Source organism: Anomaloglossus baeobatrachus, chromosome 5 (genome assembly GCF_048569485.1).
Source record: "Anomaloglossus baeobatrachus isolate aAnoBae1 chromosome 5, aAnoBae1.hap1, whole genome shotgun sequence".
In the NCBI taxonomy this organism is placed as follows: domain Eukaryota; kingdom Metazoa; phylum Chordata; class Amphibia; order Anura; family Aromobatidae; genus Anomaloglossus; species Anomaloglossus baeobatrachus.
The window spans coordinates 594,354,676-594,370,813 of NC_134357.1; the positions used below are offsets into that span (position 1 = coordinate 594,354,676).

General features: G+C 50.3%; 1 protein-coding gene across 3 annotated transcripts in view; it reads right to left on the reverse strand.

Annotated features, from left to right (window-relative positions):
• Positions 1 to 16,138, reverse strand: part of LOC142312523 (ABC-type organic anion transporter ABCA8-like) — a 150,414-nt gene that overhangs the window by 40,112 nt on the left and 94,164 nt on the right. For all 3 annotated transcript variants that reach the window (XM_075351491.1, XM_075351492.1, XM_075351493.1), the window contains exons 15-20: positions 15,211 to 15,349; positions 11,372 to 11,462; positions 11,097 to 11,236; positions 10,484 to 10,603; positions 9,651 to 9,849; positions 770 to 930 (exon numbers count right to left, since the gene is read on the reverse strand). In XM_075351491.1, the coding sequence (XP_075207606.1) occupies positions 770 to 930; positions 9,651 to 9,849; positions 10,484 to 10,603; positions 11,097 to 11,236; positions 11,372 to 11,462; positions 15,211 to 15,349 (850 nt within the window). The remainder of the gene's footprint in view (positions 1 to 769; positions 931 to 9,650; positions 9,850 to 10,483; positions 10,604 to 11,096; positions 11,237 to 11,371; positions 11,463 to 15,210; positions 15,350 to 16,138) is intronic.

Here is a 16,138-nt window from a genome sequence, read left to right on the forward strand (position 1 = left end):
GTTTGAGTGAAGGAGGACACAAAGGGAAGCTTGTCCTTCTAACCCTACCGCTGTACAAGGGACTATCTACAGCTTCTCCATCCAATACAAGCGTGGAAGCCAACACCAGAATGCTGATGGACTGTCCCGGCAAGAAGAACCATAGTCTATCAACAGCTGAGCAACATGGATTTAAGTGAGCTGGCCAGAGGTCTGTGTAGACCTCATGGCATACTCACTTATTCAGAACGAGGAAGAGGTTGTGATGGTGGGATATGGTGTACTGTGTATCATGCTGTGTAGGTTCGTATTTTAGACTTGGTTCACTGTCCATTATTTGTACTGCTTGTGTGTACATTGTATTGTCTGTAGGTAATTACCCTCTATAATGTTTTGTCCTTAAGTCTGGGGGCCACGGGATCCAACTACTGTAAACTCTCTGCTTACCTGGGGGATTTGTCAGTCTGTTTGAGAACTTAAAGAGAGAAGGATTGACCCTCTGGGAGAAGCTGAGGCTTCTCAGAGAGACCTGAACATTTATCGCTGGACTAATTTTACCCTCTGTTTTGTGGATTATGTTATGGACAGTTTGATTTGCTTGGAATAAATGCTCTTTGGATTGTACAACCATCTCTCGCTCTGTTGATTGTTTGACATGGGAGAAGGACCCCGTCACAGTCAGCTATGCTTTGGGGATAGCCAAGCTGCACAGGACAAAGGTGGTAACATGTAGTAAGAGCTCGTATGTATATGCATCTCTCCAATATCCAAGCCACTTAGAATTTCTTACCTGTGTTGTTATGGACCAGGAGGCTCGTGTAATACTTGTGCTCCCGGTGTCCCGGACCTCGAAAATAAAGGTCCGGAGTGAGTTTCCAGCTGTACCACCTTTGTGAAGTGGTTGCGGTAAAAAAGAAAATGGAAGCAATGAAAATGACCAGAAGAAGCAATCTGGAAAAGAAATAGGAAGAGCATGGATTATAATCCCAATCCTAGTAATCGGCTATGCCAAGGGATGATCGGAGGAATTTACATTGATCAAATACAAGGGATGATCGGAGGGACTCGCATGGATCGAATACAAGGGATGATCGGAGGGACTCACATGGATCGAATACAAGGGATGATCAGAGGGACACACATAAATCTAATACAAGGGATGATCGGAGGGACTCACATGGATAGAACACAAGGGATGATCGGAGGGACTCACATGGATCTAATACAAGGGATGATCGGAGGGACTCACATGGATCTAATACAAGGGATGATCGGAGGGACTCACATGGATCGAATACAAGGGATGATCGGAGGGACTCACATGGATCGAATACAAGGGATGATCGGAGGGACTCACATGGATCGAACACAAGGGATGATCTGAGGTATTCGCATGGATCGAACACAAGAGGTGATCTGAGGGATTCGCATGGATCGAATACAAGGGATGATCAGAGGGACTCACATGGATTGAATACAAGTGATGATCGTAGGGACTCACATGGATCGAATACAAGGGATGATCGTAGGGACTCACATGGATCGAATACAAGGGATGATCGGAGGGACTCACATGGATGAATACAAGAGATGATCGGAGGGACTCACATGGATCAAATACAAGGGATGATCCGAGGGACTCACATAGATCGAATACAAGTGATGATCGGAGGGACTCACATGGATCGAATACAAGGGATGATCCAAGGGACTCACATGGCTCGAATACAAGGGATGATCAGAGGGACTCACATGGATCGAATACAAGGGATGATCAGAGGGACTCACATGGATCGAATACAAGGGATGATCGGAGGGACTCACATGGATAGAACACAAGGGATGATCGGAGGGACTCGCATGGATCGAATACAAGTGATGATCGGAGGGACTCACATGGATCGAATACAAGGGATGATCAGAGGGACTCACATGGATCAAATACAAGGGATGATCCGAGGGACTCACATAGATCGAATACAAGTGATGATCGGAGGGACTCACATGGATCGAATACAAGGGATGATCAGAGGGACTCACATGGATCAAATACAAGGGATGATCCAAGGGACTCACATAGATCGAATACAAGGGATGATCGGAGGGACTCACATGGATCTAATACAAGGGATGATCGGAGGGACTCACATGGATGGAATACAAGGGATGATCGGAGGGACTCACATGGATCTAATACAAGGGATGATCGGAGGGACTCACATGGATCGAATACAAGGGATGATCGGAGGGACTCACATGGATCGAATACAAGGGATGATCGGAGGGACTTACATGAATCTAATACAAGGGATGATCGGAGGGAGTCACATGGCTCGAATACAAGGGATGATCGGAGGGACTCACATGGATAGAACACAAGGGATGATCAGAGGGACTCTCATGGATCGAATACAAGGGATGATCGGAGGGACTCACATGGATCGAATACAAGGGATGATCGGAGGGACTCACATGGATCTAATACAACGGATGATCGGAGGGACTCACATGGATCTAATACAAGGGATGATCAGAGGGACTCACATGGATCTAATACAAGGGATGATCGGAGGGACTCACATGGATCTAATACAAGGGATGATCGGAGGGACTCACATGGATCTAATACAAGGGATGATCGGAGGGACTCACATGGATCGAACACAAGGGATGATCGGAGGGACTCACATGGATCGAATACAAGGGATGATCGGAGGGACTCACATGAATCTAATACAAGGGATGATCGGAGGGAGTCACATGGCTCGAATACAAGGGATGATCGGAGGGACTCACATGGATAGAACACAAGCGATGATCGGAGGGACTCACATGGATCTAATACAAGGGATGATCGGAGGGACTCACATGGATCGAATACAAGGGATGATCGGAGGGACTCACATGAATCTAATACAAGGGATGATCGGAGGGAGTCACATGGCTCGAATACAAGGGATGATCGGAGGGACTCACATGGATAGAACACAAGCGATGATCGGAGGGACTCACATGGATCTAATACAAGGGATGATCGGAGGGACTCACATGGATCGAATACAAGTGATGATCGGAGGGACTCACATGGATCGAATACAAGGGATGATCGGAGGGACTCACATAGATCGAACACAAAGGATGATCAGAGGGACTCACATGGATCGAATACAAGGGATGATCGGAGGGACTCACATGGATAGAACACAATGGATGATTGGAGGGACTCACATGGATTGAATACAAGGGACGATCGGAGGGACTCACATGGATCGAATACAAGGGATGATCGGAGGGACTCACATGGATAGAACACAAGCGATGATCGGAGGGACTCACATGGATCGAATACAAGGGATGATCGGAGGGACTCACATGGATCTAATACAAGGGATGATCGGAGGGACTCACATGGATCTAATACAAGGGATGATCGGAGGGACTCACATGGATCGAATACAAGGGATGATCGGAGGGACTTACATGAATCTAATACAAGGGATGATCGGAGGGAGTCACATGGCTCGAATACAAGGGATGATCGGAGGGACTCACATGGATAGAATACAAGGGATGATCGGAGGGACTCACATGGATCGAATACAAGCGATGATCGGAGGGACTCACATGGATCGAATACAAGGGATGATCGGAGGGACTCACATGGATCTAATACAAGGGATGATCGGAGGGACTCACATGGATAGAACACAAGGGATGATCGGAGGGACTCACATGGATAGAACACAAGGGATGATCGGAGGAACTCACATGGATAGAACACAAGGGATGATCGGAGGGACTCACATGCATCAAATACAAGGGATGATCGGAGGGACTCATATGGATAGAACACAAGGGATGATTGGAGGGACTCACATGGATAGAACACAAGGGATGATCGGAGGAACTCACATGGATAGAGCACAAGGGATGATTGTAGGGATTTACATGGATAGAATACAAGGGATGATCGTAGGGACTCACATGGATAGAATACAAGGGATGATCGGAGGGATTCACATGGATCGAATACAAGGGATGATCGGAGGGACTCACATGGATCGAATACAAGGGATGATCGGAGGGACTCACATGGATCGAATGCAAGGGATGATCGGAGGGACTCACATGGATCGAATGCAAGGGATGATCGGAGGGAGTCACATGGATCGAATGCAAGGGATGATCGGAGGGACTCACATGGATCGAATACAAGGGATGATCGGAGGGACTCACATGGATCGAATACAAGGGCTGATCGGAGGGACTCACATGGATCGAATACAAGGGATGATCGGAGGGACTCACATGGATCGAATACAAGGGATGATCGGAGGGACTCACATGGATCGAATACAAGTGATGATCGGAGGGACTCACATGGATCGAATACAAGGGATGATCGGAGGGACTCACATGGATCGAATACAAGGGATGATCGGAGGGACTCACATGGATCGAATACAAGGGATGATCGTAGGGACTCACATGAATCTAATACAAGGGATGATCGGAGGGACTCACATGGATCGAATACAAGGGATGATCGGAGGGACTCACATGGATCGAATACAAGGGATGATCGGAGGGACTCACATGGATCGAATACAAGGGATGATCGTAGGGACTCACATGGATCGAATACAAGGGATGATCGGAGGGACTCACATGGATCTAATACAAGGGATGATCGGAGGGACTCACATGGATCGAATACAAGGGATGATCAGAGGGACACACATAAATCTAATACAAGGGATGATCGGAGGGACTCACATGGATAGAACACAAGGGATGATCGGAGGGACTCACATGGATCTAATACAAGGGATAATCGGAGGGACTCACATGGATAGAACACAAGCGATGATCGGAGGGACTCGCATGGATCGAATACAAGGGAGGATCGGAGGGACTCACATGGATCGAATACAAGGGATGATCGGAGGGACTCACATAAATCTAATACAAGGGATGATCGGAGGGACTCACATGGATCGAACACAAGGGATGATCGGAGGGACTCACATGGATTGAATACAAGTGATGATCGGAGGGACTCACATGGATCGAATACAAGCGATGATCGGAGGGACTCACATGGGTCGAATACAAGTGATGATCCGAGGGACTCACATAGATCGAATACAAGTGATGATTGGAGGGACTCACATGGATCAAATACAAGGGATGATCCGAGGGACTCACATAGATCGAATACAAGTGATGATCGGAGGGACTCCATGGATCGAATACAAGGGATGATCCAAGGGACTCACATGGATCGAATACAAGGGATGATCAGAGGGACTCACATGGATCGAATACAAGGGATGATCCAAGGGACTCACATAGATCGAATACAAGGGATGATCGGAGGGACTCACATGGATCAAATACAAGGGATGATCCGAGGGACTCACATAGATCGAATACAAGTGATGATCGGAGGGACTCACATGGATCGAATACAAGGGATGATCAGAGGGACTCACATGGATCAAATACAAGGGATGATCCAAGGGACTCACATAGATCGAATACAAGGGATGATCGGAGGGACTCACATGGATCTAATACAAGGGATGATCGGAGGGACTCACATGGATGGAATACAAGGGATGATCGGAGGGACTCACATGGATCTAATACAAGGGATGATCGGAGGGACTCACATGGATCGAATACAAGGGATGATCGGAGGGACTCACATGGATCGAATACAAGGGATGATCGGAGGGACTTACATGAATCTAATACAAGGGATGATCGGAGGGAGTCACATGGCTCGAATACAAGGGATGATCGGAGGGACTCACATGGATAGAACACAAGGGATGATCAGAGGGACTCTCATGGATCGAATACAAGGGATGATCGGAGGGACTCACATGGATCGAATACAAGGGATGATCGGAGGGACTCACATGGATCTAATACAACGGATGATCGGAGGGACTCACATGGATCTAATACAAGGGATGATCAGAGGGACTCACATGGATCTAATACAAGGGATGATCGGAGGGACTCACATGGATCTAATACAAGGGATGATCGGAGGGACTCACATGGATCTAATACAAGGGATGATCGGAGGGACTCACATGGATCGAACACAAGGGATGATCGGAGGGACTCACATGGATCGAATACAAGGGATGATCGGAGGGACTCACATGAATCTAATACAAGGGATGATCGGAGGGAGTCACATGGCTCGAATACAAGGGATGATCGGAGGGACTCACATGGATAGAACACAAGCGATGATCGGAGGGACTCACATGGATCTAATACAAGGGATGATCGGAGGGACTCACATGGATCGAATACAAGTGATGATCGGAGGGACTCACATGGATCGAATACAAGGGATGATCGGAGGGACTCACATGGATCGAATACAAGGGATGATCCAAGGGACTCACATGGATCGAATACAAGGGATGATCAGAGGGACTCACATGGATCGAATACAAGGGATGATCCAAGGGACTCACATAGATCGAATACAAGGGATGATCGGAGGGACTCACATGGATCAAATACAAGGGATGATCCGAGGGACTCACATAGATCGAATACAAGTGATGATCGGAGGGACTCACATGGATCGAATACAAGGGATGATCAGAGGGACTCACATGGATCAAATACAAGGGATGATCCAAGGGACTCACATAGATCGAATACAAGGGATGATCGGAGGGACTCACATGGATCTAATACAAGGGATGATCGGAGGGACTCACATGGATGGAATACAAGGGATGATCGGAGGGACTCACATGGATCTAATACAAGGGATGATCGGAGGGACTCACATGGATCGAATACAAGGGATGATCGGAGGGACTCACATGGATCGAATACAAGGGATGATCGGAGGGACTTACATGAATCTAATACAAGGGATGATCGGAGGGAGTCACATGGCTCGAATACAAGGGATGATCGGAGGGACTCACATGGATAGAACACAAGGGATGATCAGAGGGACTCTCATGGATCGAATACAAGGGATGATCGGAGGGACTCACATGGATCGAATACAAGGGATGATCGGAGGGACTCACATGGATCTAATACAACGGATGATCGGAGGGACTCACATGGATCTAATACAAGGGATGATCAGAGGGACTCACATGGATCTAATACAAGGGATGATCGGAGGGACTCACATGGATCTAATACAAGGGATGATCGGAGGGACTCACATGGATCTAATACAAGGGATGATCGGAGGGACTCACATGGATCGAACACAAGGGATGATCGGAGGGACTCACATGGATCGAATACAAGGGATGATCGGAGGGACTCACATGAATCTAATACAAGGGATGATCGGAGGGAGTCACATGGCTCGAATACAAGGGATGATCGGAGGGACTCACATGGATAGAACACAAGCGATGATCGGAGGGACTCACATGGATCTAATACAAGGGATGATCGGAGGGACTCACATGGATCGAATACAAGTGATGATCGGAGGGACTCACATGGATCGAATACAAGGGATGATCGGAGGGACTCACATGGATCGAATACAAGGGATGATCGGAGGGACTCACATAGATCGAACACAAGGGATGATCAGGGGGACTCACATGGATCGAATACAAGGGATGATCGGAGGGACTCACATGGATAGAACACAATGGATGATTGGAGGGACTCACATGGATTGAATACAAGGGACGATCGGAGGGACTCACATGGATCGAATACAAGGGATGATCGGAGGGACTCACATGGATAGAACACAAGCGATGATCGGAGGGACTCACATGGATCGAATACAAGGGATGATCGGAGGGACTCACATGGATCTAATACAAGGGATGATCGGAGGGACTCACATGGATCTAATACAAGGGATGATCGGAGGGACTCACATGGATCGAATACAAGGGATGATCGGAGGGACTTACATGAATCTAATACAAGGGATGATCGGAGGGAGTCACATGGCTCGAATACAAGGGATGATCGGAGGGACTCACATGGATAGAATACAAGGGATGATCGGAGGGACTCACATGGATCGAATACAAGCGATGATCGGAGGGACTCACATGGATCGAATACAAGGGATGATCGGAGGGACTCACATGGATCTAATACAAGGGATGATCGGAGGGACTCACATGGATAGAACACAAGGGATGATCGGAGGGACTCACATGGATAGAACACAAGGGATGATCGGAGGAACTCACATGGATAGAACACAAGGGATGATCGGAGGGACTCACATGCATCAAATACAAGGGATGATCGGAGGGACTCATATGGATAGAACACAAGGGATGATTGGAGGGACTCACATGGATAGAACACAAGGGATGATCGGAGGAACTCACATGGATAGAGCACAAGGGATGATTGTAGGGATTTACATGGATAGAATACAAGGGATGATCGGAGGGACTCACATGGATAGAATACAAGGGATGATCGGAGGGATTCACATGGATCGACTACAAGGGATGATCGGAGGGACTCACATGGATCGAATACAAGGGATGATCGGAGGGACTCACATGGATCGAATGCAAGGGATGATCGGAGGGACTCACATGGATCGAATGCAAGGGATGATCGGAGGGAGTCACATGGATCGAATGCAAGGGATGATCGGAGGGACTCACATGGATCGAATACAAGGGATGATCGGAGGGACTCACATGGATTGAATACAAGGGATGATCGGAGGGACTCACATGGATCGAATACAAGGGATGATCGGAGGGACTCACATGGATCGAATACAAGGGATGATCGGAGGGACTCACATGGATCGAATACAAGTGATGATCGGAGGGACTCACATGGATCGAATACAAGGGATGATCGGAGGGACTCACATGGATCGAATACAAGGGATGATCGGAGGGACTCACATGGATCGAATACAAGGGATGATCGTAGGGACTCACATGAATCTAATACAAGGGATGATCGGAGGGACTCACATGGATCGAATACAAGGGATGATCGGAGGGACTCACATGGATCGAATACAAGGGATGATCGGAGGGACTCACATGGATCGAATACAAGGGATGATCGTAGGGACTCACATGAATCTAATACAAGGGATGATCGGAGGGACTCACATGGATCGAATACAAGGGATGATGGGAGGGACTCACATGGATCTAATACAAGGGATGATCGGAGGGACTCACATGGATCGAATACAAGGGATGATCGGAGGGACTCGCATGGATAGAATACAAGGGATGATCGGAGGGACTCACATGGATCGAATACAAGGGATGATCGGAGGGACTCACATGGATAGAATACAAGGGATGATCGGAGGGACTCACATGGATCGAATACAAGGGATGATCAGAGGGACTCACATGGATCGAATACAAGGGATGATCGGAGGGACTCACATGGATAGAATACAAGGGATGATCGGAGGGACTCACATGGATCGAATACAAGGGATGATCGGAGGGACTCACATGGATCGAATACAAGGGATGATCGGAGGGACTCACATGGATCGAATACAAGGGATGATCGGAGGGACTCACATGGATAGAATACAAGGGATGATCGGAGGGACTCACATGGATCGAATACAAGGGATGATCAGAGGGACTCACATGGATGGAACACAAGGGATGATCGGAGGGACTCACATGGATCGAATGCTTATCATCCCTTTCTTTAGCTTCAGGAAGCGGATCCGTGCCACCGTCAGCACCTGCTGCCTCCACAGGGCCATTCCATGAAGAGTGACGACACCGGATTCTGACATTAGTAGATCCGAATCCTGCACCTCCGAGGATGGCTCTATGCTCTCATCTTCATTTTGTTCACGGTCAAAAACACCATAATCTGATCATAAAAAAAAAGATTTCCATAAAAACCATCTCCTATCTACACCCCTCCCCAATACCCTGGACCAACAATGATGTTACCATCAACCCCTTCACTAATCTTGTGCTACCCTAGACCAGCCGGAATATTATCTCTAACTCATCTACTTCCCTACATTTATGTTATCATTGACTCGTCTACTACCCTAGACCACCAGGGGTATTACCCTTAATCTCTTTATATCTGTTTCATCTTCCTAGATCAACCAGGCTTTTATCATTTACCTCTTCATGACTTTTCCACTACTCTAGACCGCCAATTATGTTACCATTACTCTTTTAGTACCCTAAACCATCAAGGGTGTTATCTCTAACCCATCTGCTACCCTACACCATCACAGATGTTATCGTAACCCATCTATTATCCTACTCAACTAGGAATGATATCTATAACCCATCTAACACCTGAGACCACTATGGTTGTTTTTATTAACCTATCTTCCACCCTAGACCACCAGGGTTGTTATCATTAACCAATCTACTAGCCTAGACCACCAAGGGTGTTAACATTAGCCTATATACTACCTGAGACCACAAGGGATGTTCTTAACATATCTACTATCTTAGACTTAATGTATCATGGACACAGTTACCTCCTTTTTCGATCTCCTCCTCTCCCTCCAGCTTCAGGAAGACGTCGTCCAGCGTGGTGATCGACACCCCATAACTTACAATGTCTGAACCCACGAGCTCATCCAGGTGAGAGAACAGAGCTGGGGGAATTAGAAGTATAAATATTCACATATCACACACAAAGGTAAAGATAATAAGAGATTCAGGAGGAAAAACAAGAGCAGGAGGGAAGCTACAAAACAACTCGGGTAAACTCCACAACCGCTCCAAACAATGAGCATAACCATCTCCAGTAAGTCTGGGACACCACACTTCACAGACCAACAAAGAATAAACTGTAGCTGGCATGGGTAGGAGGATTCCACCAGCATAAATAGGAGGGGAGCAGATGTAATAGGTCTCCCCACAACATGTGATTAAAGGAGCAAGCAGAACAGCAGAGATTAACTCTTACTAGCCTTCCTATGAATCAGCGCACAGCAGGTCGATGCCTGAGTCTGCCTGTGTTGATCCCAGACACCAGAGAAAACATTGGGCGGAGAGTCAGAATCTGCAATCTGAACAGAGACTGACGCCGCCATGACAGTCAGCGAAGTTTGTGCAAAACTCTGTAACAAGAGTTCTCTACTAAACCTGGAAATGCGTCCATCTGGTCGAAGGGCAGGGTGAAGGTGACGTCCTCCACGTTCCGGGTGCTGAGTTTGGCTCTAGACACGTGTTCTTGCACGAGCGAAGTGATGGCGTCTGGATTACAGGATGGAGACACCTGCATCCTGCAAAGAACGAAAGTCAAGAACGGCACAAGATTCAATGACCTGAAGGCCCCAAATTTCCCACCTCTGTACTGACGTCATGGGGTAAGACAAGATGACCACAGACTCCAGAAACTACAATGGCATAGTGCTTACCGCAGGTGGTAGCCCACCCCCCATCTTCTTTTCAGAAACAAGGAGGATCCGACACATTTCACCATTCCTCTGGAGAGGACCACTTTGCGATCTGGAGACAGAAACATACAGGAAAGCTGCAGATTGTGAGAACCTAGAAATCTCCCCAAAATGGCGTAATCACACGTCCAGGTGTAGCTGAAACGCCAGAAAATAATGCATGCGCCTCACTGGGATTTTCAACGGGTTTGTATTTTTTTTAAACTGTGGGAAATTGCGGTAATACCGGCATATGGCAGGCCACCCCAACACAGCCATCAGGCGAGTCGCCTCAACACTACCATCAGGCAAGCCACCCCAATACAGCCATCAGGTGAGTCGCCTAAACACAGCCATCAGGCAAGCCACCCCAACACAGCCATCAGGTGAGTCACCTAAACACTACCAACAGGCAAGCCACCCCAACACAGCCATCAGGCGAGTCGCCTCAACACTACCATCAGGCAAGCCACCCCAACACAGCCATCAGGTGAGTCACCTAAACACAGCCATCAGGCAAGCCACCCCAACACAGCCATCAAGCGAGTCGCCTCAACACTACCATCAGGCGAGCCACCCCAACACAGCCATCAGGCGAGTCGCCTCAACACTACCATCAGGCAAGACACCCCAACACAGGCATCAGGCGAGTCGCCTCAACACTACCATCAGGCAAGCCACCCCAACACAGCCATCAGGTGAGTCACCTAAACACAGCCATCAGGCAAGCCACCCCAACACAGCCATCAAGCGAGTCGCCTCAACACTACCATCAGGCAAGCCACCCCAACACAGCCATCAGGCGAGTCGCCTCAACACAGCCATCAGGCAAGCCACCCCAATACAGCCATCGGGTGAGTCGCCTAAACACAGCCATCAGGCAAGCCACCCCAACACAGCCATCAAGCAAGCCACCTCAACACAGCCATCAGGTGAGTCACCTAAACACAGCCATCAGGCAAGCCACCCCAACACAGCCATCAAGCAAGCCACCTCAACAAAGCCTTCAGGCGAGCCACCCCAAAACATCCATCAGGCAAGCCACCCCAACACTACCATAAGGCAAGCCGCCCCAACACTACCATCAGGCGGGCCACCCCAACACAGCTATCAGGCAAGCCGCCCCAACACTGCCATCAGGCGGGCCACCCCAACACAGCTATCAGGCAAGCCACACCAACATTGTCATCAGGCAAGCCACCCCAAGACAGCCATCAGGCAAGCCTCCCCAACACAGCCATCAGGCGGGCCACCCCAACACAGCTATCAGGCAAGCCACCCCAACACTACCATCAGGCAAGCCACACCAACATTGTCATCAGGCAAGCCACCCCAAGACAGCCATCAGGCAAGCCTCCCCAACAAAGCCATCAGGCGGGCCACCCCAACACAGCTATCGGGCAAGCCACCCCAACACTACCATCAGGCAAGCCACACCAACATTGTCATCAGGCAAGCCACCCCAAGACAGCCATCAGGCAAGCCTCCCCAACACAGCCATCAGGCGAGTCACCCCAACACAGCCATCAGGCAAGCCACCCCAACATAGCCATCAGGCAAGCCGCCCCAACACAGCCATCAGGCGAGTCACCCCAACACTGCCATCAGGCGAGTCACCCCAACACAGCCATCAGGCGGGCCACCCCAACACAGCCATCAGGCAAGCCACCCCAACACAGCCATCAGGCGGGCCACCCCAACACAGCTATCAGGCAAGCCACACCAACATTGTCATCAGGCAAGCCACCCCAAGACAGCCATCAGGCAAGCCTCCCCAACACAGCCATCAGGCGGGCCACCCCAACACAGCTATCAGGCAAGCCACCCCAACACTACCATCAGGCAAGCCACACCAACATTGTCATCAGGCAAGCCACCCCAAGACAGCCATCAGGCAAGCCGCCCCAACACTGCCATCAGGCGGGCCACCCCAACACAGCTATCGGGCAAGCCACCCCAACACTACCATCAGGCAAGCCACACCAACATTGTCATCAGGCAAGCCACCCCAAGACAGCCATCAGGCAAGCCTCCCCAACACAGCCATCAGGCGAGTCGCCTCAACACTACCATCAGGCAAGCCACCCCAACATAGCCATCAGGCAAGCCACCCCAACACAGCCATCAGGCGAGTCACCCCAACACAGCCATCAGGCGAGCCACCCCAACACAGCCATCAGGCGAGTCGCCTCAACACAGCCATCAGGTGAGTCGCCTCAACACTACCATCAGGCAAGCCGCCCCAACACTGCCATCAGGCAAGCCGCCCCAACACTGCCATCAGGTGAGCCGCCCCAACACTGCCATCAGGCGGGCCACCCCAACACAGCCATCAGGCAAGCCGCCCCAACACAGCCATCAGGCGAGTCACCCCAACACAGCCATCAGGCGAGTCACCTAAACACTACCATCAGGCAAGCCACCCCAACACAACCATCAGGTGAGCCGCCCCAACACTACCATCAGGCGGGCCACCCCAACACAGCCATCAGGCGAGTCACCCCAACACAGCCATCAGGCGAGTCACCTAAACACTACCATCAGGCAAGCCGCCCCAACACTGCCATCAGGCAAGCCGCCCCAACACTGCCATCAGGCAAGCCGCCCCAACACTGCCATCAGGCGAGTCACCTAAACACTACCATCAGGCAAATCGCCCCAACACTACCATCAGGCGAGCCGCCCCAACACTACCATCAGGCGAGCTGCCCCAACACTACCATCAGGTGAGCCGCCCCAACACTACCATCAGGCAAGCCGCCCCAACACTGCCATCAGGCAAGCCGCCCCAACACTGCCATCAGGTGAGCCGCCCCAACACTGCCATCAGGCAAGCCGCCCCAACACTGCCATCAGGCAAGCCGCCCCAACACTGCCATCAGGCGGGCCACCCCAACACAGCCATCAGGCGAGTCACCCCAACACTGCCATCAGGCAAGCCGCCCCAACACTGCCATCAGGCAAGCCGCCCCAACACTGCCATCAGGCAAGCCGCCCCAACACAGCCATCAGGCGAGTCACCTAAACACTACCATCAGGCAAATCGCCCCAACACTACCATCAGGCGAGCCGCCCCAACACTACCATCAGGCGAGCCGCCCCAACACTACCATCAGGTGAGCCGCCCCAACACTACCATCAGGCAAGCCGCCCCAACACTGCCATCAGGCAAGCCGCCCCAACACTGCCATCAGGCGAGTCACCTAAACACTACCATCAGGCAAATCGCCCCAACACTACCATCAGGCGAGCCGCCCCAACACTACCATCAGGCGAGCCGCCCCAACACTACCATCAGGTGAGCCGCCCCAACACTACCATCAGGCAAGCCGCCCCAACACTGCCATCAGGCAAGCCGCCCCAACACTGCCATCAGGTGAGCCGCCCCAACACTGCCATCAGGCAAGCCGCCCCAACACTGCCATCAGGCAAGCCGCCCCAACACTGCCATCAGGCGGGCCACCCCAACACAGCCATCAGGCGAGTCACCCCAACACTGCCATCAGGCAAGCCGCCCCAACACTGCCATCAGGCGGGCCACCCCAACACAGCCATCAGGCGAGTCACCCCAACACAGCCATCAGGCAAGCCGCCCCAACACAGCCATCAGGCAAGCCGCCCCAACACAGCCATCAGGCGGGCCACCCCAACACAGCCATCAGGCAAGCCGCCCCAACACAGCCATCAGGCAAGCCGCCCCAACACAGCCATCAGGCAAGCCACCCCAACACTACCATCAGGTGAGCCGCCCCAACACAGCCATCTGGTTAGCCAACCTAACACTGTTTCAATATTTTTGGAATAGTTGTGTAATCTCCTACCAGCGAGGATGTCCGCCTCATCCATGAATTGTGTGCTGAAGAGAGTGACCCGATTGGCTTTACGTTCCTTTAAGGTGGACCACACCTGATGCCTAGAGAACGGGTCTAGACCAGAGGTGGGTTCATCGAGTAGAAGAACCTGAGAAAGACACAAGTAAAAATAGCATATGTGGAACTCAAGGGTGGAAGGAAGACATGCCACGCCCTATAATAGCATATGTGGAACTCAAGGGTGGAAGGAAGACATGCCACACCCTATAATAGCATATGTGGAACTCAAGGGTGGAAGGAAGACATGCCACGCCCTATAATAGCATATGTGGAACTCAAGGGTGGAAGGAAGACATGCCACTCCCTATAATAGTATATGTGGAACTCAAGGGTGGAAGGAAGACATGCCACACCCTATAATAGCATATGTGGAACCCAAGGGTGGAAGGAAGACATGCCACTCCCTATAATAGTATATGTGGAACCCAAGGGTGGAAGGAAGACATGCCACACCCTATAATAGCATATGTGGAACTCAAGGGTGGAAGGAAGACATGCCACTCCCTATAATAGTATATGTGGAACCCAAGGGTGGAAGGAAGACATGCCACTCCCTATAATAGTATATGTGGAACTCAAGGGTGGAAGGAAGACATGCCACGCCCTATAATAGCATATGTGGAACTCAAGGGTGGAAGGAAGACATGCCACACCCTATAATAGCATATGTGGAACCCAAGGGTGGAAGGAAGACATGCCACACCCTATAATAGCATATGTGGAACTCAAGGGTGGAAGGAAGACATGCCACGCCCTATAATAGTATATGTGGAACCCAAGGGTGGAAGGAAGACATGCCACACCCTATAATAGCATATGTGGAACTCAAGGGTGGAAGGAAGACATGCCGCGCCCTATAATAGTATATGTGGAACCC